General features: G+C 41.9%; 1 protein-coding gene across 1 annotated transcript; it reads right to left on the bottom strand.

Annotated features, from left to right (window-relative positions):
* Positions 1-9,443: 9,443 nt before the first annotated feature.
* Positions 9,444-11,254, bottom strand: LOC113047605 (uncharacterized). The gene is made up of 5 exons (XM_026208970.1): positions 10,855-11,254; positions 10,657-10,740; positions 10,466-10,519; positions 10,238-10,369; positions 9,444-10,072 (listed from the first exon to the last, which is right to left on the bottom strand). Exons 1-5 carry the CDS (start codon positions 11,201-11,203, stop codon positions 9,786-9,788), a joined length of 906 nt encoding a protein of 301 aa, XP_026064755.1. The 5' UTR covers positions 11,204-11,254; the 3' UTR covers positions 9,444-9,785.
* Between the last annotated feature and the right edge of the window lie 11,837 nt (positions 11,255-23,091).

Here is a 23,091-nt window from a genome sequence, read left to right as displayed (position 1 = left end):
CTAGTTAATTACAGACCAATCTCAAATCTCCCTTTTCTTTCCAAGATACTCGAAAGGGTAGTATCCTCACAATTAAATTCCTTCTTAGAGAAAAAAGGGTTTCTATGAGGACCGGCTGGAGGCATGACGTGTGGGCGGAGCTAAAGAATCACGAGCGCCAGTAGGCTTTTGCGTTGAGAGCGTTTGGAAAAATGACATTACCATGAGGACAAAACCAACCAAAACAAACCATGGCTAACAGTCAGATTCAGCGTATATTTATGATCCAGAATCAGATCCAGAGGCTGAAATTTAACAAGAGCAGCATCAGCAACGACGTCTCTATGTGGTATGTACTGAAAGTGTATATATTTGCTTAGCGGTTTTGGAAAATGACCAAGTTCCACTTTGTTTACTTGATGTGCTTACGCGCCGATAGCTAAGTTAACGACACAGAGATATTTGAAGCAGTTTTACTCACCGCCTGCGGTTCCAACACACGATCGTGACCCTTTTTCGTTGGGACTGCATTATCCCTAAGAAATAAACGATATGCAAATCCGGCGTCAAACTGGGCCTTGTTTGTAAAACAAGCATCTTCGAAATGCAGGGAACAAACACAAACACTTGCACAACTCCGTTGATGCTCTGTAAAAATAAACTCCATCCACTGGTCCCTTAATGCTGTTTTTCTTGTGGTGATCTGTGCAGGGTTGTCTTGCCCTGGCAACCAAAAACACACTCCTTTTGTGACATTTCGCGACGCTCTCACTCTGATCAGTGAATGTCTGTTGTGCTCTCAGTGCTTTGCTGCCGCTCTTCCGGCAGAAGTGCCTCAGGACCCATATAAGGAAATTCCGCTCCATCTAACGTCACACGGGGCCATACTCGAAAAAAACTTTCCCAAACTTGTGACAAACCAGGAGTATTTTTGGAACAGAAATACTCCTTCAAACGTACAACTTAATTTTTGAAACTTTGTCCATGTTTAGCATGGGAATCCAACTCTTCAACAGTGTAAAAAAACTCAGTTGGCGTTAAATTTTAAAATAAATAAAAAATATGCAAAATGACAAAATTATTAATCAGAATACCAAAATTTGCTCCTGTTCACGCTCGCCGTCTCTGCAAGATTCGGTTGGGTGATTCAGATTTCTCTTGGCACAGCGGTTAGAAGCATACCTGCAAATTCAGAAGGACTGAAAAAGGTGACAGATTTTTCAGTATCCACCCCCCCCCCCATGCCCAAAGAAGGAAATAAAGGGAAAATACAAGGTTTTCTTGAGGTAAAAAAACGAAACATTTATTAACACCACTGAACATAAAAAAAACTGTAATACTGTAAACAACAATACTGCAGCTGGTCTAGTGGGGAGTTAAAAAAAATCATTTTTTTACTCTTTTTGCCTGGGCAAGCCTTTCAAGGGCCCATTTTCTCAGTTTTGCCATGTGCCTCTTTCAGGCCACACTTTCTTCCCTCACCACTTCTGCCTTATTTACAGCAGCACTAGTGGATGGCTGGCAGCCAAACTCCACACTCCTTTCGCTGACTTTTAGCTGCTTTTGCTGCCACTGGGCTTTGTCCCTGGTTCCAGCCGAAATGATGTTCCCACACAGCCTTCTATCCTGGCTCAAATTTTGAATCATCTCGGCTGAACTTATCCACAGCACTTAGCTTTCTGCTCTGTAGAGTATATTTGACACTCTGGATAGCGCTGAATGTGGTGATGTTAAAGCTTGTACTTTTCTTGTCAATAATGTTGCCCATTATATTAAAAGAAGATTCAACTAATGGGCCATGGAATATTGACATTGCAGCGTTCACTGGTTGACACAGGCCTGGATATATTCCAGTATCGTCGACACAGGCCCACCACCTCACAACATCATCTCCATCTTGGAAGCTGGGCAGGGACTGATCTAAGTTGTACTGGAGAATTTCCTGGTGTGTGTCAACATCAGGCAGCAGGTGATCCATCATTTCAGTGAGTTTCCTCAGTTCAGACCCAGTTTGAGAGTGCCCTCAGAATTGGGTCCATGGCCGTCCATGGACGGTCTTGCTCTGCAGTGGCAGCTTTTTTTGCAAGTATTTGGCACACGTGATGTATGCCTAGGAGACTTCTTCCAGGAATGGCTTCATCAGCTGAAATAGATCAGCAACACTTACTATACTTTTATCATACAAACTCTGCAGAGGCTCCTAATCAATCATTAATCATTTTAATTCAATTCAAGTTTATTTGTATAGCGCTTTTTACAAAACAAATCGTTACAAAGCAACTTTACAGAAAATTATGTTTCTACAATATTTAGTAGTAGCTAGTAGTTTGTGCACATTTGACAGGATTTTAGAAAAAATAAAAATAATATACAAGACGTAGTCAGCTAGACGATGAACTATCAATATTATTAATTAAGTTATTATATGATTCAGTCACACATTTAGCAATAATTGTTAGTTCGTTTTTTTTATATAGGGTTAGCATCATCTGAGGTCCTCTGAGGGTCAGCATCATCTCTTCTCAGGTGTTCTGGATCCAGACTGGAGCTTGTGTAAATCCTAGTTACCACGGGATGTGAATCCCGTGGCAAAACATAGAAACAAAATACAGACATCATTAGCATAGCTGCCGATCCAACAAAGTAAAATTAGTTTAACCCAAACTAATGATTAAAAATGCACCTTTGATCAGACGCAACTACACTCACAATTAAAAAGATACATTATTCGAATGCTTGGCGAAAGAGATGTGTTTTTAATCTAGATTTAAACAGAGAGAGTGTGTCTGAACCCGAACATTATCAGGAAGGCTATTCCAGAGTTTGGGAGCCAAATGTGAGAAAGCTCTACCTCCTTTAGTGGACTTTGCTATCCTAGGAACGACCAAAAGTCCAGTGTTTTGTGACCTTAGGGTGTGTGATGGGTTGTAACGTGGTAGAAGGCTAGTTAGGTACGCAGGAGCTAAACCATTTAGGGCCTTATAGGTAAGTAATGATAATTTGTAACTGATACTGAACTTAATAGGTAGCCAGTGCAGAGACTGTAAAATTGGGGTAATATGATCATATTTTCTTGACCTCGTAAAGACTCTAGCTGCTGCATTTTGGACGACCTGTAGCTTGTTTATTGAAGAAGCAGGACAACCAACTAGAAGTGCATTACAATAGTCCAGTCTAGAGGTCATGAATGCATGAACTAGCTTTTCTGCATCAGAAACAGATAACATGTTTCGTAGCTTGGCAATGTTTCTAAGATGGAAGAATGCAGTTTTTGTAACATTGGAAATATGATTTTCAAAAGACAAATTGCTGTCTAATATGACACCCAGATTTCTGACTGTAGAGGAAGTAACAGTACATCCGTCTAGTTGCAGATTGTAATCTACAAGATTCTGTGTAGTGTTTTTTGGTCCAATAATTAGTATCTCTGTCTTATCCGAATTTAATTGGAGAAAATTATTTGTCATCCAGAGATGACTCCCCATTTAAGTAAACAAAATGGTAGCGATCAGACAGGTAGGATCTAAACCATCTTAGAGCCTGCCCTTGAATACCTGTATAGTTTTGTAATCGATCTATGAGTATGTCATGATCTATGGTGTCGAACGCAGCACTAAGATCAAGTAAGACTAGAAATGAGATGCAGCCTTGATCTGACGCAAGGAGCAGGTCATTTGTAATTTTAACAAGAGCAGTTTCTGTGCTATGGTGGGGCCTAAAACCTGACTGAAATTCTTCATACAGATCATTTTTATGCAGGAAGGTGCTCAATTGAGCAGACACAACTTTTTCTAAACTTTTAGACATAAATGGAAGATTTGAAATAGGCCTATAATTTGCCAGTACACTAGGATCTAGTTTTGGTTTCTTAATAAGAGGCTTGATAACCGCCAGCTTGAATGGTTTTGTGACGTGACCTAAAGATAACGACGAGTTAATGATATTGAGAAGCGGTTCTTCGGCTACAGGTAACAGCTCTTTCAGTAATTTAGTAGGTACAGGATCTAATAAACATGTTGTTGGTTTAGATACAGTGATAAGTTTATTTAGCTCTTCATGTCCTATGGTTGTAAAGCACTGCAGTTTATCTTTGGGTGCGATGGATGAAACTGAAGTGTTAGATGCTGTAGAATCTACATCCGCTATTTGTATTTCTAATGTTATCTATTTTATCAGTGAAGAAATTCATGAAGTCATTACTATTTAACGTTGGTGGAATATTTGAATCAGGTGGCATCTGGTAATTTGTTAACTTAGCCACTGTGCTAAATAAAAACCTTGGATTGTTTTGGTTATTTTCTATGAGTTTGTGTATATGCTCTGCCCTAGCAGTTTTTAGAGCCTGTCTATAGCTGGACATACTGTTTTTCCATGCAACTCTAAAAACTTCTAAGTTAGATTTTCTCCATTTGCGTTCAAGACTACGAGTTACTTTATTGAGAGAGTGAGTATTACTGTTATATCATGGTACAGTACGTTTTTCTCTAACTTTTTTCAATTTGATTGGGGCAACAGCTTCTAATGTATTAGAGAAAATAGTGCCCATGTTGTCAGTAATTTCGTCTAATTCATGTGTATTTTTGGGTACAATTAGCAGTTGAGATAGATCAGGCAGGTTATTTGCGAATCTTTCTTTGGTGGCTGGAACAATAGTTCTGCCCAGACAGTATCGCTGCGACATATAGTTAATATCAGTTATACGCAGCATGCACGATACAAGGAAATGGTCTGTAATATCATCACTTTGAGGTACAATATCTATAGCAGTAAGATCGATTCCATGCGATATAATTAAATCTAGTGTATGATTAAAACGATGAGTGGGCCCGGTGACATTTTGCTTGACTCCAAAGGAGTTTATTAGGTAAGTAAACGCAAGTCCTAATGTATCATATGCATTATCAACGTGAATATTAAAATCTCCCATGATTAGCGCCTTATCAACTGTAACTAGAAGGTCTGAGAGGAAATCTGCAAATTCTTTTAGTAATTCTGTATACGGCTCTGGTGGTCTATACACAGTAGCCAGAGCAAGAGATATATTAGATTTCTTTTGCATGTCTGATAGTGTAACATTTAGCAGAAGTATTTCAAAAGAGTTAAACCTGTATCCTGTTTTCTGGGTAACATTGAGAATATCACTATATATTGTTGCAACACCTCCGCCACGACCAGTCTGACGGGGCTCATGCTTATAACAGTAGTTTGGTGGAGTAGACTCATTTAGACCAAAATAATAATTTGGTTTTAGCCAGGTTTCAGTCAAGCAGAGTACATCAAAACTATTATCTGTGATCATTTCATTTACAATAACTGCTTTGGGTGTGAGTGATCTAATATTTATGAGCCCAAACTTTAAAAATTGTTTTTGTTCATTTACTTTACATTTTTCTGGTTTAATTGCGATATGATTTTTTCTAGATCCTACATTATATTTATATTTTGACCTCACTATTCGGGGAACATACACAGTCTTAATAGTTTTTACAGCACAAGTACTTTTATCATTTAAGCGGTTAGAACAAAACTCATCATAATGGTTATTTGAGAATTGTCTTACTAGTCACATGGAGTGAAGTGTCCTGGAGATGTTGTCAGAGAGAAGCTCCGCTCTGATTCTGCTGGGGTGTAATCCATCAGCGCGAAACAGTCTAGGACGCTCCCAGAAAAGATTCCAGTTATTAACAAATAGCAGTTTCTGTTCTTTACACCATGACAACAACCATTCATTTAAAGCAAAAAGTCTACTGAACCTTTCGTGTCCTCGTCGATACGTGGGCAGTGGGCATCGCAGTGAAGGACATCTGGGAAGATCGCGTCCTGGGTGCACCGGGCCTGCGCAGAGAAACACACGGAGTAGACGTGGTGGGACTGTTAACAGCACGCTGTATACTTACCCCGGACTTGTGAACGTCAGCCCGGGATGATTCCAGCGCGGCTCTCCTCTTTCTCAGCTGGCCCTGCCTTACCTCCAGGTCGCGAATCTGCTTCCCCACGGCCTCGAGCTCGAGCTGCACAGAGTGGAGACATTCATCCGCCATTAAAGCAAATAACAGTGAGTACAGCAGTAGAGTATTAGCAATGTAAGCGCAGTTAGCAGCAACCATGCTTGCTGATGCTAACTGGCTAAAAGCTAATAGCGGACCCGGGAGATCAAAATAAAACTAGTGATAGCGAGGCGCTCTGATTGTTTTTGTTGTAAAATACAATAGAGAATATATTCACACGTTATATAAACTGAAACGATGATGTATAAAATTGATTTTTAAGTTAAAAATAGTCAATGAAAAGAATATAGTGACGGAGCTCAAACGCAGTACAGCCGTTCCAACAAAATTTCAGTACACAATTTAAATTACTCACAGGGTGTTGTGGATGTGCCACGCTGAATTGATTATCCTTCTGCCCCACTCGCATAACAGCGCAGGAGTCCATCAGCATGCTTACAAGGTTGAACCATGGGATGTTGTTATCTTTAAAGAACTTCACTAGCAACTTTTCTAGCTTGAGAGCGCTAACCTTCCAAACCTCTAAAGAGCCTAGGTGTTCCACATCAACCGTCGTCTTGTCTGGGTGGAAGTAGCTGACCAGGATGGAAAGCACTTTTTTTTCCCACCATTGTTCATACTCTTGTCGAGGTTGATGGAAAATTATCCTCTCCCAAAATGTAAATCCCAATCCATGCTGCTGCTGTGCGTGACCGCTTCAACCCACTCCGAGTTACTTTATCTGTAGCCAGCGTTTGGGCCAGCTTCATCATCACTGGTGCAAATGTAAAAGGAAGTGTATGTTCTGCAAGAGTAGTGAGAACCATCGCCTAGACAAAGAAAACATTATTAGATTTTCATAAGCAAAACTTTTGCAAAAAGCCTGCCTTTTATTATAACCCTGAGAATTTTATTGTGTCTAGTTCAACTCTAGTACAATTGAATAAACACACCATGTACACTACATACAAATTGTCCTGGTAATGTAGCCTTCTTTTATGTAGCCTGAAAATAGCTTACTGGCAAATGTCAAGTAACCAACCGGTCAACAGTGAAATAGTAGTTATTAAATTATATAGTGACACAGAAAACTACAAGCCTATTTAATTTATAAAACACACCTCTGCATTAGCAACCCGCTGACATGTAGGTACAGGCACCCTCATGGCTTCAGGCCCCGCCTTGGGAGCACTTTGACTTGAGACTGGAAGGACACTGGCTGTAGTCATTACAGTGCACACTTTTTGACGGTGCACCTCTGTTTGGCAGTGTGCCGAAAGCGCATGAGAGCCCTTGTTGCTGTAGTTTATTTCTTTAGAGCAAAGGCTGCATTTTGAATACCCCGCCTTGTCAATTTTTTTAAAATGCTGTGACAGCGGGAAGCTGTGCTGAACTCCCTTCACCTCGTTCTTGACCTCAATCTTTAGCCAGGCCCAGCTCCATTTGCACCTCAGACCTGAGTCAAAGTGTCTTATATAAACAGAATCCTCCTCTTTAAGCTCGCTCATTTTGAAAAAAAATTGTCAATATATATTAAATGCTGGGCTCCTTTTTTATGATCATAAATGTTTGTTAAGGCCAACTCCTACTGCATTAGTCAATGTTAAATGATCCGCCAGAGCAGGTGTTTCGATCACTCATTAACGTTAAACCAGACACCAATGGGTCTTGTTTCATTACGTGTTCGTTTTCATTTCGCTCATTTCTTATGACAAGATATACATAAAAAAATCAGATAACAATGTTAATTTTGACAGCAAATTTTGATTTAGTTTTAGTCATAGTCTTTTGAGTAAAACGGCATTTAGTTTTAGTCATATTTTATTCATCTGAATTGTTTTAGTTTTAGTCTAGTTTTAGTCGTTGAAATACAATAAGATTTTATTTTATTTAATCAAATAAAATATAATGGGTTTAGTTAAATTGTAATGCATTAATTTTTTATGTCTCTAAAATGTCCAAACCCATATACTCCCGGACAAAAAAAACTTTACTATGTTAAAAACATTACTTTGTTAAAAACATCTATTTACCTGTTAATATAATTGATTTTAAAGATTGAACATGCAATACAGATACAGATTTAACTACTGTGACTTATATTAAAATTAAATAAAACCACTTTTCCTAAAGTAGAAAAGTCTTTTTTCACTTAATGATATATGCATTCTTTATAACTATTTGCATACATCATTCTTTATTCCTTCAAGCAGACATATTTAAAATAATAAAATATAATTAATCCTTAGTGAATGCTTTTATTTTTCTTTTGTTGCTTGATCAATATTAAGGACACATACCGCATTAGGTTTATTACCCACTGTCACTTTTCGGATCATCTATGAGCTATGACGCGGTTCAGCGGCAAGCAGTGGCAAAACGGCAGCAACCAATCAGAATATAGACGTCCTTCGCGCTGGCTAATTTCGGAGAAACATAAGATGTAAACTTTCGTTCCTATCATAACATTAGTTCCGAGAAAATGGAGGAGAAACTGATAATCGTTGTTGCTGGGTTTCCTATCATTTATGATATGACTTATTTTTTCATACAGAAAAATTTAAAAAGACCAGTTACAAAAGAGAGAGAGAGCCCCGCCCACTCACCTACACTGTCTTGCACTCTCTCCCTTGTGCATATTAATAAAAAAAAAATTTTCCCCCGACCAAATGTGACCAAAATGGTTATAAAAATGCTGTCATTATAAAAGTGTAAAATGTCGTTGATGAAAGTAATGACAAAAAGTTCTCGTAAACAAAATTAACATTGCAAAATTAACATAATGCGTGGTTTGTCGTGTAGTGTTCGTGCAGAAGGGGAAACAAGAGGCGATTAACCTCTCCCGACCGGCAATCGGTTGGTCGGATGGATTTCTGACATGTCAGAAATTTTGGTCACCACTCGTGAGGTATCGCACTATTGAAGCGATACTGTATTGAAGTTTCCCCTTCTGCACGAACACTGCACGACAAACCACGCATGACGATGCTCTTAATCGGCCCGACCTGAAAAAGAGTCGCACAAGTCAGAATTTGGCTCAAGATCAGATGAAAATCGCTGTTCTTAATGACTTGCCTGTAAGAATAAAGGTTACATTTTTTTTTTAAAGAAACCCAAAAAAGTGGTATGGTACTTAAATAATTGTATACCATACTGTACTGAAGCGTACAGCTCGATGGAAACGAGATATCTGAGTCCTTGTCTGAAGCCTGGTTTGAGACTTGAGATCAATGTACAATGAGCTTTTGATAAGAATAAGAAGTTTGTGACTGAAAAACAAACTTCTTTGTTTGTTTTTAACAATTGACTAATGGACTTAGAGACAAAGACTATAAATAACTTGAAGACTAAATCATGTCACTGAAATTTCTTGTTGTATATCCATATGCTATCATGACTTCAAAGCAAGCATTGATGATCTAACATATTATTGTACTACTGAAAATATCTGAGAACATGAGAAAATGAAAATGGAACAATAATGTCTTTATTGTCTTATTAATGTAAGATGAAGAGATACAGAACAAAGATTATTTATAAGCTAAACTTAAAAATCTATTATTTATCAGATATCTATCTTGCTACTTTAAAAAATCACTTTGAGTCACATGTGATATTCATGGGTCCTGTGCTGAAACTCTTTATACAAAGTGACATGCATCGACAGCTGAGAACTTATGAGTATAGCTTATATACTGACTTTCATACAGTCATCTATTGCAAATACCGGTTCTTATGTTAATAATCCTTATTGATTTTCGTGTTAAATCATACGCTAAAGCTTTGGTTTTACTGAAATCACATTCTGCAAAGCTCCTGTTATCTTAAGGGATATAGTAGATAACCACTGAAAGTGTTGTGTTTATCCTGTTCATCAAATATCCTCCTTCCTGACCAAAGTCTCACATAGACAACATCTCCAACCTCCAGAATCAACACGACTCCTTTTGAGGAGTTTACAGCACCCTGATTCTGATGAGCATGTGCTACAACCACCCTCTCTCCGTTCTTCACAATGGAGACAGTTGATGGAGTTGAGGAAGTAGTATGACCAAAGATAGAGAAGCTGAACATGTACGCTCCTTTCAGTGGGGCAGTGAAAATACCTAAAGTAGATAACAAAGATAAAGAAGAGAATCAGCTGTGCACAGTGTAATAGTTTTAAAACACGTCAGACATTTGATTCTCTTGTTCACATTACACAACTGCAGAGAGGTTTAAATGAAACAGAAGGATTCTCATTACTATTGAGTTTTGTCATTGATAATTACCTGTAAATGGGTTGTAGGCGTTCCCTATGTTTGTGAAGACATTCCTGTAGGTTAGTGTGATTTCAGTGGTGAAAGGACCGATATGTCCACTGCCAGACTCCATCAATGCAGCTGAAAATGCTATCTCTCTGTCTGTGATTGAGAAACATAAACAGAAATATTGTGATATATTACCGTTTTACACTGAGAATGCACACAGCGATCTTAATAGAATTCAATCAGTTTTACCTCTGTTTTCCTTTCTCAGCTCCTCCACTTGACTTTCAGTTAGATTAGACATGTCTGTGAAAATGTTTAAAATGCTTATTATAACAGACAAAGATAACATGGTCTACACAGTAAGTATTCAATTGGTGAATTGACATTGGTATCTTCCTCTGTGAAAAACTGATAAAAGAGCGAATGTGCTGGTACGATACCATCAGTTTTCTTGTTCAACTCTTCCAAGATGACTGTCTGTTGTTCTGCAGTTTTCTCCGAGTCCCTCAGTCGTGTTTCTAAGGCTAATTATAGCAGAGAGATAACAGTTCACACTCAATTTGACATTATGCAGTGTATTATGATTGTGTTTTACTCTGAGTATCATCGATAAAAGAGTGAAGGTTTTAATGAGGTACCATCATTTTTCTTGTTCAGCTCTTCCAGAATGACTGTCTGTTGTTCTGCAGTTTTTTCTGAGTTCCTCAGTCGTGTCTCTAAATCTCTGATGTTGGCTTTCTGCTCTGTGACGGTGGCGGTCAGTTCTCTCAGTGCTGCGTGGATGTCAGGGAAACTCAGATGGCAGTATTGTTGGCTACCAGCTGAAGCATCATCTCTCCAAGGGTCTGTCTGAGCTGGATACTGTCTTCTGTCCTCAGTGCTGAGCTGTTGATGGATCTCATTCTCAGCGAGTCCTCCATCTATCTGCTGCTGTACCACAAACACAAAGGTTTCCAGCAGCAGCAGTGTACATAACAAACACTTCATTCTTCACCAATGTTCAGCTCTGGTTCTGTCTTCCTCACAGACCCTCATGCTCTTTTTATAGTGTCCTGATCTACTGGCCTTTGTGCTTAATTTATAGTGCTTCAGATAAAAAAGTTAATTATTAATCATATTTAAAGGAATGTTCCGGGTTCAATAGATGTTTAACTCTATTTATGAGGTTTGTGGCACAATGTTGAGCACAACATAAAATAACTAATCTTTTTAAAATTGATATAGAAATGCCACAGCACTTTCTAGTATCCATGTGGATCTGGATGTAAATTTACAAAGACAAAATCAGCAAGTAATGTTGACATATATTGTTGAAATAGGGCATAATTTAATGTTTACTGGTTTAACTTAAGAATGAGTTGACATTTATTTCTGTGGTGATATCATGCCACAAATGTTGCTGATGGAGTTTGAATGTTATTTCCCCCACATGCAACATCTTATATCAACAGTGCATGGAATAAAAACAATAAAAAATAAAAATAAATAAATTATATTCTTACTTAATGGATAACTAAAATATATAATATACTGAACATGGCAGAGTATATGTATAAAACACAAGAAATTGTATTATTTTTTGGAAAAACTCATTTCTGCACAACCTCTGCTCAGGAATTGCTTTATTATCCCTCAAACGTATGTGATGACTGGGTGAAAGAGGAGCTGGAAGGAAGTGCGAGTTAACAATATTTAATGAGATAATGCAAAGACAAATACAAAACTGGAACACAAATAATGCTGGGATGAAGATACTTTCCAAGATGGTGGAGGGAAATGATGAGTCCAGAAGGCGGAGGTGAGTTGGCTGCAGGAGAGGGTGGCACAGGAACTGCGAGGAAGCGAGCCGAAGGTAAGATGTGTTGCTTGAAGGTGGTTGCGAAGAGTGGAAGGGGTTCCGGGGGAAGACACGGACATCCAAACGCAGAACACACAGAAAGCAAGGCATGGTTAACAAACATGAAACAACGCTCTCACAAACACAAGACGTAAGACAAGCCATTATTTGGGGATGAGTAATGAGTGACAGCTGCTGCTGATGACAATTAACGGAGACCCCCACAAGCTAATGCTGACGCGCAACACACTGATTTTACCCACAAAGTGCAAAACCCAGAGATCACGGTTTACCTACCGTGACAGTACCCCCCCACTCTAAGAACGCCTCCTGGAGTTCCTAGAAGGGCCTACCTGCTGATCAATAAGGGAGTGATCCAGTATGTCCCTAGCAGGTACCCAACTCGTCTCCTCCGGACCATAAACTTCCCAGTCCACCAGGTACTGGAATCCACACTTTTTGACCCACGACATAAACAGGAGGCTTTGACCGGTGGCAATCGGCCTTTGCCTTAGTGCACTCCCTCACCCGGAGCAGAGTTTTGCGGGCTCTGGTCCATGTGCGGTGGCACCTCTGGACAAACGCGTGAAGGGGACCGTGACTTTAGATTCCAGACTAGGAAAAACTGGTGGCTGGTAACCTAAGCTGCACTGAAACGGAGAGAGGCCCGTGGCTGACACTGGTAACGAATTGTGAGCATACTCCACCATAGAGGGCTGGGTTGGATTGGGTTGGGAAGGATTCTTGGAGACTCTTGGTTTGCTCAGACTCCCTGTTACTCTGAGGATGATAACCCAAAGAGAGGCTAACCGACGCTCCTAGCAACTTTTCGCAACAACTTTTTAGCAACAATTCTTTCCAAAATTTGGATATAAATTGGGATCCCCTGTCAGAAACCATGTCTACCCGGAGGCCATGAAGCCGAAAGATGTGATCTAGGACAGTGATCCCTGTCTCCTTGACTGTCGGTAATTTGGGCAAGGGAATGAAATATTCCGCTTTCAAGAACATGTCCACTACGGTCAAAATGACCGTAATGCCATTAGAGGGCAGGAGGGCGGTAACAAAATCTAGTGCGATGTGGGTCCAGGGTCTCGAAGGGACAGACAGCGGTTGAAGGAGCCCATCAGGAGGTCGGTTAGATGACTTACCACTAGCGCAAACTGAGCAATCCAAAAGAAAATCGTGGATGTCAAAAGCCATAAGTGACCACCAGAATCGTTGTTTAACTAACCCATTGGTTCGGCTTATCCCAGAATGACAAGCAACGTTAGAGCAGTGACCCCACTGAATGACTTCGGACTGTATCTCCTCCGGCACAAATAAACAATTCGGTGGGCAACTGGGCAGAGGCATAACCAGTTTATAAGGCCGTCATGACCTTCGACTCGACCGCCCATACGAGTGCTGAGACGACTATTTTCTCAGGTAAAATACACTCGGGGGCAGGCGGATGTGATCAAAAAGACGTGACAAAGAATCGGGTTTGACATTTTTGGAACCCGGGTGGTACGATAAGAGTGAAATAAAAATGACCGAAAAAAAAGTGCCCATCGAGCCTGCCTGCAATTGTCTTTTGGCATTTCTAATATATTCTAAATTCTTATGAACTCAACTCGAGTGGCCCCTTTCCGGAGAGATGGGATGGCGTGTAGGACTGACTTGTCTACCGGGCGGTTAATCTGAGCATCAACTCGAAAAGCCAGGTCAATTAAGCCGTTGAGCGTTGGGGGCAACTCGAGGAGGTAGATCTCTTTCTGAACACGGTCGGCCAGTCCATGCAGGAATCGATTCCACTGCACCACCTCGTTCCACTGGCACGCGGCCACCAGGGTGCGGAAGTGGATGGAATAGTCTGTGACAAAAGATCTTCCCTGTCGCAGGTCTGAGAGCTGGTGGGCGGCTTCCCTGCCAGCCGCGGCCCGATTGAAGACCTGTATGTTGTCTGAGAGGGTGTGGAACGAGGCGCAACACAGATGTTGATTCTCCCACACCGCCGTCCCCCATAAGGTGGCTTTGCCAGACAGTAAGGTAAGTGTAAATGCAACCTTGGACTCCTCTGTCGCGAAGGTGCGGGGCTGTAATGCAAAGTGCATGGAACACTTGTTTAGGAAAGTCTTGCAAAAGTTTGGCTCACCGGAATAATTCTCTGGCACTGGAAGTCACGGCTCTGGCTGGAAGTGGTCCTGGGAGGTCTCCAGGGGGACAGGCGGTGCAGTGAGCGGTGAGTGTACAGATCTCCTGTCCCATGACATCCCTCTCCGGGATGACACTCCAGTTCGACAGCATTACCGGCGCAAACCTCCATCCGAATACGAAGTAGTTAGGGTGCATATCAATCAGCTTTTGGAGTCGCAAGTAATTCGGGAAAGTTGTAGTACATATGCCTCTCCAATCGTTCTTGTTAAGAAGAAAAACAGGAATCTGCGCATGTGCGTGGACTACCGTCAGCTGAACTCCAAAACTAGAAAAGATGCATTCCCATTGCCGCGCATCGAGGATTCACTGGATACGTTAACGGGTGCCCGCTGGTTTTCCACTTTGGATCTAACCAGCGGGTATAACCAAGTCCCAGTTACTGAGGGTGATAGGCATAAGACTGCATTTTGCGGAATGTGGAACGGTATGAGGTTGTTCTGGGTCGACTAAAGCGGGAGGGCCTCAAGGCCCGGTTGGACAAGTGTGTGTTTTTGCAGTCACAGATGAGGTATTTGGGCCATGTGATCTCTGCGGCAGGTGTGGCCACTGATCCGAGTAAAACTGGAGGTGGATGCCAGTCAGGGGGGACTGGGAAAGGTACTTTCCCAAGAGCAGGATGGTAAGGTGCTATCCATTGCCTATGCTAGTCGCAGTCTGAGGCCCACTGAGCGCAATCTGTCTAACTATAGCTCCATGAAATTGGCCTTTTTGGCGCTCAAGTGGGCCATGACAGAGAAATTTAGAGAATACCTGTTAGGAGTTCGGTGTGTGGTTTTTACTGATAACAACCCGCTTAGCAATCTCTCCACTGCTAAGCTCGGGGCTACGGAACAGCGCTGGGCTGCCCAGCTGGCGGTTTTTGACTTTGAAATCCGTTATAGATCTGGCAAAAGTAATACAAACGCTGACGCCCTTTCCCGGCAGACTCCTCCGGAAGTGGGAGTGGGTGGACTAGTTCCAGGCATGGTAGAGCCTGCATCATTGCAGCAGGTTTTGGAGGAAGGACCGATTGTAGACGTACAACAAGCAATGATAGCTGCTTTGCCGTGTCATTCATTAACTGAAGTTGGTGCTTTGCAGTTGGTGGATCCCATTATTTCGGAGATTTCACCTTTTTGGAGGCGGAAGGTTTGCCCGGGGCGGGAAGAACGTCTGCTGATGTCTGCCTTGGCCTTGAAGTTGCTTCGACAATGGGACCGTTTAGTGGAAAGGGATGGTGTGTTATATCGAAGGGTGTATTCCCCAAATGGGGGAGAGGAAGTACTACAGTTGCTGTTGCCTACCACCCTGAAGGTTGATGTCCTCATCCAGTTGCATCAACAGATTGGGTATAGAGCGTACAGGGGAACTAGTTCGGCAGCGGTGCTACTGACCTGGTATGACTTCTGACATTGTTTCTTGGTGTCAGGAATGTGAAAGATGCCAGTCTAGTAAAGATTTACAGCCACTAGCTCACAGTTTTATGGGTCACCTGTTGGCTTCAAGGCCAAATGAAATCGTGGCCATGGACTTTATTCTGTTGGAACTATCAAGTTCAGGAGTTGAGAATGTGCTGGTGATTACTGATGTTTTCAGCAAATATACACTTGCTGTTCCTACGATGGACCAGCAGGTGGAGACGGTGGCGCAGGCCTTGGTAACTGAGTGGTTTTATAAGTTTGGGGTACCAGGTCGTTTCCATTCTGACCAGGTGCGTAATTTCGAGTCCCTGTTGATCCATCAGCTTTGTTCCCTGTATAATGTACAAAAGTCTCGCACGACACTGTACCATCCGGCCGGAAATGGCCAGTGTGAGCGCTTCAACCGGACCTTGCACAATCTATTGCGTGCATTGCCGCCCTCTAGAAAAAGAGATTGGATAGCCTGCTTGCCCCAAGTCCTCTTTTGTTATAAAACTCCCCCTCAATCCCATTTTTTAATGTTTGGGCAGGAACCACGGTTGCCAGTGGATTTTCTGTTGGGTAGAGTATGGGAGCCAGTGGCTGGTAAGGTGCATGAATGGGTCCAGGAACATGAGACCAGGTTGCCAGTGGCATTTGAAGGTGCACAAGAACGGTTAAAGATCATGGCAGAAAATCGGAAGGTAAAACATGATCAATCTGTCCATAGTGCCCCTTTGGCAGAGGGCCAGTGGGTGTACCTTCAGGACTATGGTAACAGAGGTCGCTGGCGCCGATACAGGATGGCTGCCTCCGTGACGAGCTCCGCATATGTTTTTGTGTTTTTGTTAGTTTGTCCTGTCTTTAGTTATATTCCTGCCATCAGTTTCACCAGGGAAGAACTGCTGAACATTCGGCAGAACGCACCACAAGATGTTTTTCCGGATTTCAATTATTCAGATGTTTTAGTGAACGTTGTTATCGGAGGAGCGGCGGCGCTGATCAAGCGCTTCAGGACGCGCAGACGGGGGAAGCGAGCGGGAGCGCTCGTCAGACTCAGGAAGCGCGGATTTCGAACGCCGTTGCCTAGCATCCATCTGGCAAATCTCCGCTCTCTACCCAACAAAACGGACGAACTCCTTCTGCTTTCTCGGACTAATAAGGATTTCACACACTCTGCTGCTCTGTGTTTCACGGAAACCTGGCTGAATGACACCATACCGGACAGCGCGCTCCATCTGCCGGGATTTCAGCTGTTTAGAGCGGATCGTGAATCAGAATCCACTGGGAAATCGCGCGGCGGCGGGACATGCTTTTACATCAATGAACGGTGGTGTACAGATGTAACTGTGTTAAAGAAGACGTGCTGCTCAAATCTCGAAACACTCTTCATTAACTGCAAGCCGTTCTATTCGCCGCGGGAGTTTCACTCGTTCATTCTGGTCAGTGTTTACATCCATCCTCAAGCGCATGTGAGCTCAGCTTTACAGAAACTCGCTGATCAGATCACAGAGACAGAACAACAACACCCTGACTCTGTTTTAATCATTCTCGGGGACTTTAATAAAGCCAATCTGTCCTGTGAACTGCCAAAATACAAACAGCATGTTACATGTCCCACAAGAGACAGTAATATATTGGATCACTGTTACACCACAATAAAGGATGCATTTCACTCTGTTCCACGAGCAGCTTTGGGACGTTCTGATTACCTTCTGGTTCATCTTATACCGTCCTACAGGCAGAAACTAAAATCAGCTAAACCTGTATCAAGGACTGTAAAAAGATGGACTAATGAAGCAGAGCAGGATTTACAATCTAGTTTTGACTTCACTGATTGGAGTGTTTTTGAAGCTGCTGCCACCGATCTGGATGAACTCACAGAGACCGTAACATCATATATCAGTTTCTGTGAGGATATGTGTATTCCTACAAAGACTCAACTAATTTACAATAATGACAAACCGTGGTTCACTGCAAAACTCAGACAGCTCCGTCAGGCCAAAGAAGATGCTTACGTGAAGGGGGACAATGTCTTGTATAAACAGGCTAAATACACATTGGAAAAGGAGATCAAAGTGGCAAAGAGGAATTATTCTGAAAAAATAAGGACTCAGTTCACTTCCAACGACTCCGCATCAGAGAATCAACGACTGGCAGACGATCTGAACGAGTTTTACTGCAGGTTTGAAAGAACACCCATCACCTGCCCTGAACGCCTCCCCACAAAAACATTCACACCCTTCACAACTCCTGCAACCAGCCCTGAATGCCTCTCCAAACTACCGTTCACACCATTAACAGCTCCTGCAACCCATCCTGAACAGCTCTCCAATCAAGCACTCTCACCATTCTCACCTCCTGCATCCCCCCTCTCCCCCCCACCTGCAATTCAGATCAGCGAGGATGCGGTGCGCCAGGTCTTCCGGAAGCAGAAAAGGAAAAAAGCACCAGGCCCAGATTGTGTTACACCAGCCTGTCTGAAATCCTGTGCTGACCAGCTGGCCCCCATCTTCACACAGATCTTCAACAGATCGCTGGAGCTGTGCGAAGTCCCTTCATGCCTCAAACGTTCCACCATCATCCCCATCCCTAAGAAACCCAAAATTACAGGACTAAATGACTACAGGCCTGTGGCTCTAACGTCTGTAGTCATGAAGTCATTTGAAAAACTGGTGCTGGCCCACCTGAAGGACATCACTGGGCCCTTGCTGGATCCTCTTCAGTTTGCCTACAGAGCAAACAGGTCTGTGGACGATGCAGTAAACATTGGACTGCATTATGTTCTGCAACACCTAGACAGACCGGGGACTTATGTGAGGATCCTGTTTGTGGACTTCAGCTCGGCCTTCAACACGATCATCCCAAACCTCCTCCTGCCCAAACTAAATCAGCTCTCCGTGCCCACCTCCGTCTGTCAGTGGATCAACAGCTTCCTGACAGACAGGCAGCAGCTAGTGAGGCTGGGAAAATACACATCCAGCACCCGTACAATCAGCACCGGAGCTCCCCAGGGCTGTGTACTCTCACCACTGCTCTTCTCCCTGTACACCAACGATTGCACATCTAAGGACCCCTCTGTCAAGCTCCTGAAGTTTGCAGATGACACCACACTCATCGGCCTCATTCAGGACGGTGACGAGTCTGCTTACAGACAGGAGGTAAAAGAGCTGGCTGTCTGGTGCAGTCTCAAAAACCTGGAGCTTAACACCCTCAAAACAGTGGAGATGATCGTGGACTTCAGGAGAAACCCCCCTGCACTCCCCCCACTCACCATCATGAACAGCCCTGTGACTGCAGTGGAGTCATTCAGGTTCCTGGGAACCACCATCTCTCAGGACCTGAAGTGGGACATTCACATTGACTCCATCGTAAAAAAGGCCCAGCAGAGGTTGTACTTTCTCCGCCAGCTGAGGAAGTTAAACCTGCCACAGGAGCTGCTGAAACAGTTCTACTCCACCATCATTGAATCCATCCTCTGCACTTCAGTAACTGTCTGGTTCAGCTCAGCTTCTAAATCTGACCTCAGAAGACTACAGAGAGTAGTCCGGACTGCTGAGCGAATCATCGGTTCAACTCTCCCATCTATTCAAGAACTGTACTTATCCAGAGTGAGAAAAAGGGCTGTCAAAATCACTCTGGACCCCTCACATCCAGCACACTCCCTCTTTGAACTGTTGCCATCTGGTCGACGCTACAGAGCACTGAGCACTAGAACGACCAGACACAGGACCAGTTTCTTCCCTCAGGCAATCCATCTTATGAACAGCTGACAATAATGGCGAACACACTACACTTTATATTTATATACACACACACTTTATTTATCTAACACACATACTTAGTATACACTTAAATCTTGCACACAATATATATGTACATACATAACTTCACTTTGTAATATACCTGCCTACAATTGTCATTTGTATATTGTCATTCACTGTCTACATATTTGTATTTTTTATTCTTTTATTATGTGTTTTATGTTCTGTCGCTGTCATTCTGTTGTACTGCGGAGCTTCTATCACGAAAACAAATTCCTCGTATGTGTAAACATACCTGGCAATAAAGCTCATTCTGATTCTGATTCTGATTCTGATTCATAAGATTCAGGATCTTTGGTTCCTGGTAGTTTACCAGATTGTGTGCGCTCCTCCAGCAGGGGGTGCTGTCTATTCCATTGCTCCCATTGACGAGTTGAGTAAGGTGAATACCGTACATCGCTCGTTGCTTAAGAGTCGGGCCCATAGGGTCCCTTCGAGCCGTGTCCCTTCGGGGGAGCTGGTGGATATCCCAGAGGACTGCTCGCAGGAGGAAGAAAAAGTAAGGCAAGGCAAGGCAAGTTTATTTATATAGCACATTTCATACACAATGGTAATTCAAAGTGCTTTACATAAAAGAAAGTAAAATAATCATGAAGAAAAATAATAAAAATAAAACAAGCAATTTTAAAACTTTTAAAGTGATCAAAACATTTAAAAACAGTTATAAAATGATTTTACATTAAAAAATACAATAAAATAAAAACAGTGAAAATATAATGCAGTCAGTTCGGACATTGCACAGTGCTCATTCAATAAATGCACAGAGTCTAGATTTAAATGTGACTAGTGTTTTAGCACATCTGATCTCTTCTGGAAGCTGATTCCAACTGCGGGCAGCATAGTAGCTAAAGGCAGACTCCCCTTGTTTTGTGTGAACCCTTGGTATTTCTAACTGACTTGATCCTAGTGACCTGAGTGCTCTGTTAGGTTTATATTCAGTGAACATATCTGCAATATATTTCGATCCTAGATCATTTAGTGACTTATATACGAGTAAAAGTACTTTAAAATCAATCCTAAATGTAACTGGAAGCCAGTGTAAGGACCGGAGGACTGGTGTGATATGCTCAGATTTTCTGGTTCTAGTCAGAATCCTGGCAGCAACGTTCTGGATGAGCTGCAGCTGTCTAATGGTCTTTTTGGGAAGACCAGTGAGGAGCCCATTACTGTAGTCCACCCTGCTGGTGATAAAGGCATGGACAAGTTTCTCCAAGTCTTGACTGGAAACAAAACATCTAATTTTTGCAATATTTTTTAAATGATAGTATGCTGATTTAGTTACTGCTTTGACATGGCTACTGAAACTAAGGTCTGTTTCCAGAGTCACACCAAGATTCTTGACTTGATTTTTAGTTGTTTGACCCCTAGAGTCTAGGTATGCATTCACCTTTAACACTTCATCTTTGTTTCCAAATGCAATGACTTCAGTTTTTTCCTTATTTAACTGAAGATAGTTCTGGCACATCCAACTATTAATTTCATCAATGCATTGGCAGAGGGAGTCAATGGGGCTGTAGTCATTTGGAGATAAGGCTAGGTAAATCTGGGTATCATCAGCATAGCTGTGGTAGGCAATTTGGTTCTTTCTCATTATTTGACTTAGTGGAAGCATATACAGGCTAAACAAGAGTGGTGCAAGAATTGAGCCTTGTGGGACATGTCATGGACGTCCACTTAGACTTATGCTCTCCTAGACTCACATAATAGCCTCTCCCTTCTAAGTATGACCTGAACCATTTGAGTACCATCCCAGAAAGCCCAACCCAGTCTCTCTAGTAGTATGTTATGATCGACAGTGTCAAACGCAGCACTGAGATCTAGCAATACCAACACCGATATTTTGCCAGAGTCACAGTTTGAGCGAATATCATTTATTATCTTAATGAGTGCCGTCTCTGTGCTGTGATGCGGTCGAAAAGCAGATTGAAAATCGTCCAGGTATCCATTTTAGTTTAAGTATTTGTTCAGCTGATTAAAAACTACCTTTTCTATAATTTTGCCTATAAAAGGAAGATTAGATATTGGTCTAAAATTGCTCAAAATTGTGTTATCAAGATTGGTGTTTTTCAGGAGGGGCTTAACAACTGCAGTTTTTAGGGAGTTTGGAAATGTCCCAGAAAGAAGTTAGGCATTCACCACTTCTAAGAGATCTGCTTTTAAGCAGTCAAGCACACTTTTGAAAAAAGATGTGGGAAGTGTGTCAAGACAACAGGTTGACGATTTTAGTTGCTTCACTATGTCTTCCAGAATTTTTCTATCAATTGTTTCAAAAATACATCTTGACATCTTTTTGATATTGTGGCCGAATCTGTCTGACCTCTGCATTACTTGAGGATGTGCTAATCGCCTTCCTGATATTTATGATCGTCTCAGAAAAGAAAGAAGCAAACTCATTGCATTTGCTGTCTGAGAGCATATCACTGGGAATCTGACTTGGGGAGTTTGTTAGTCTCTCAACAGTGGCAAAAAGAGTATGAGTGTTATTTAAGCTACTGTTTATAAGGTTTGAGAAGAAATTCTGTCTAGCTGTGGCTAGTTTCACATTAAAATCATGAAGGCTGTCTTTATAGGTGCTATAGTGAATTTCAAGTTTCGTCTTCCTCCACATCCGCTCGGATTTTCTGCATTGTCTTTTCATAGTCTGAACTGCTGTTGATCTTCTCCAAACTGATTTCTGTCTGTTTGTTTTCTTACTGACTATTATTGGTGCAATATCATCAATAACACTCTTAACTTTTGAGTTGAAGGAATCAAGGAGAAGATCAACAGAGTCTGCAGAAATGCTTGGTGTTAAAGATATAGCCTCCATAAATAGTACACTTGTGTTCTCGTTTATGCATCTCCTGACAGAGACAGATCTAGATTCAGTGGTAGCGGAGATCAATATATCAAAGAAAATACAGAAGTGATCAGAGAGTGCTACGCCCTTAATAACAATGGATGAAATGTTTAGACCCCTACTGATGATTAAGTTTAGAGTGTGTCCACCTTTGTGTGTGGGTCCATGCACATGCTGAATCAGGTCAAAAGTGTTTAGAACAGTTATCATTTCTTTTGTAGTTTTGTTTTCTGCATTATCTATGTGAATATTAAAATCCCCTGCAATTGCAAAACAGTCAAACTCTGAGGAAATTATTGATAACATTTCTGTGACCTCTTCAACAAAGGCTGGAGAGTATTTTGGAGGCCTGTAAATAATAATAAACAGAATGCGTGGAGCACCTTTCAGCACAACCCCTAGATATTCGAAAGACAAGTACTGACCAAATGACACTTGCTTGCATTGATAGACATCTTTAAATAGAGCAGCTACTCCCCCAACTCTCCTAACAGTCCGGCAAACACTCATGTAAGTGAAGTTAGGAGGGGCTGCTTCATTAAGGACTGTTGCACTGCAGCTGTCTTCAAGCCATGTTTCATTTAGAAACATAAAATCCAGATTGTTTGTGGTTATAAAGTCATTGATTAGAAATGATTTATTTTTAAGTGAGCGAATGTTTAAAAGTGCTAAGTTGATGGCAGTACTTTGTGTCTTTACATCAATCTTAGTTTGATGCATAATAGGCGGCAGATTAGATGAGTTTGCCCCTTCGGCTTGAGAAGACCTTAGACTTTCTATCACGTGATAAAACTGAA

Source organism: Carassius auratus, chromosome 28 (assembly GCF_003368295.1).
Source record: "Carassius auratus strain Wakin chromosome 28, ASM336829v1, whole genome shotgun sequence".
Taxonomy (NCBI): domain Eukaryota; kingdom Metazoa; phylum Chordata; class Actinopteri; order Cypriniformes; family Cyprinidae; genus Carassius; species Carassius auratus.
Note: the sequence above shows the minus strand (reverse complement) of the source record. Positions and strands in the feature narration are given on the sequence as shown.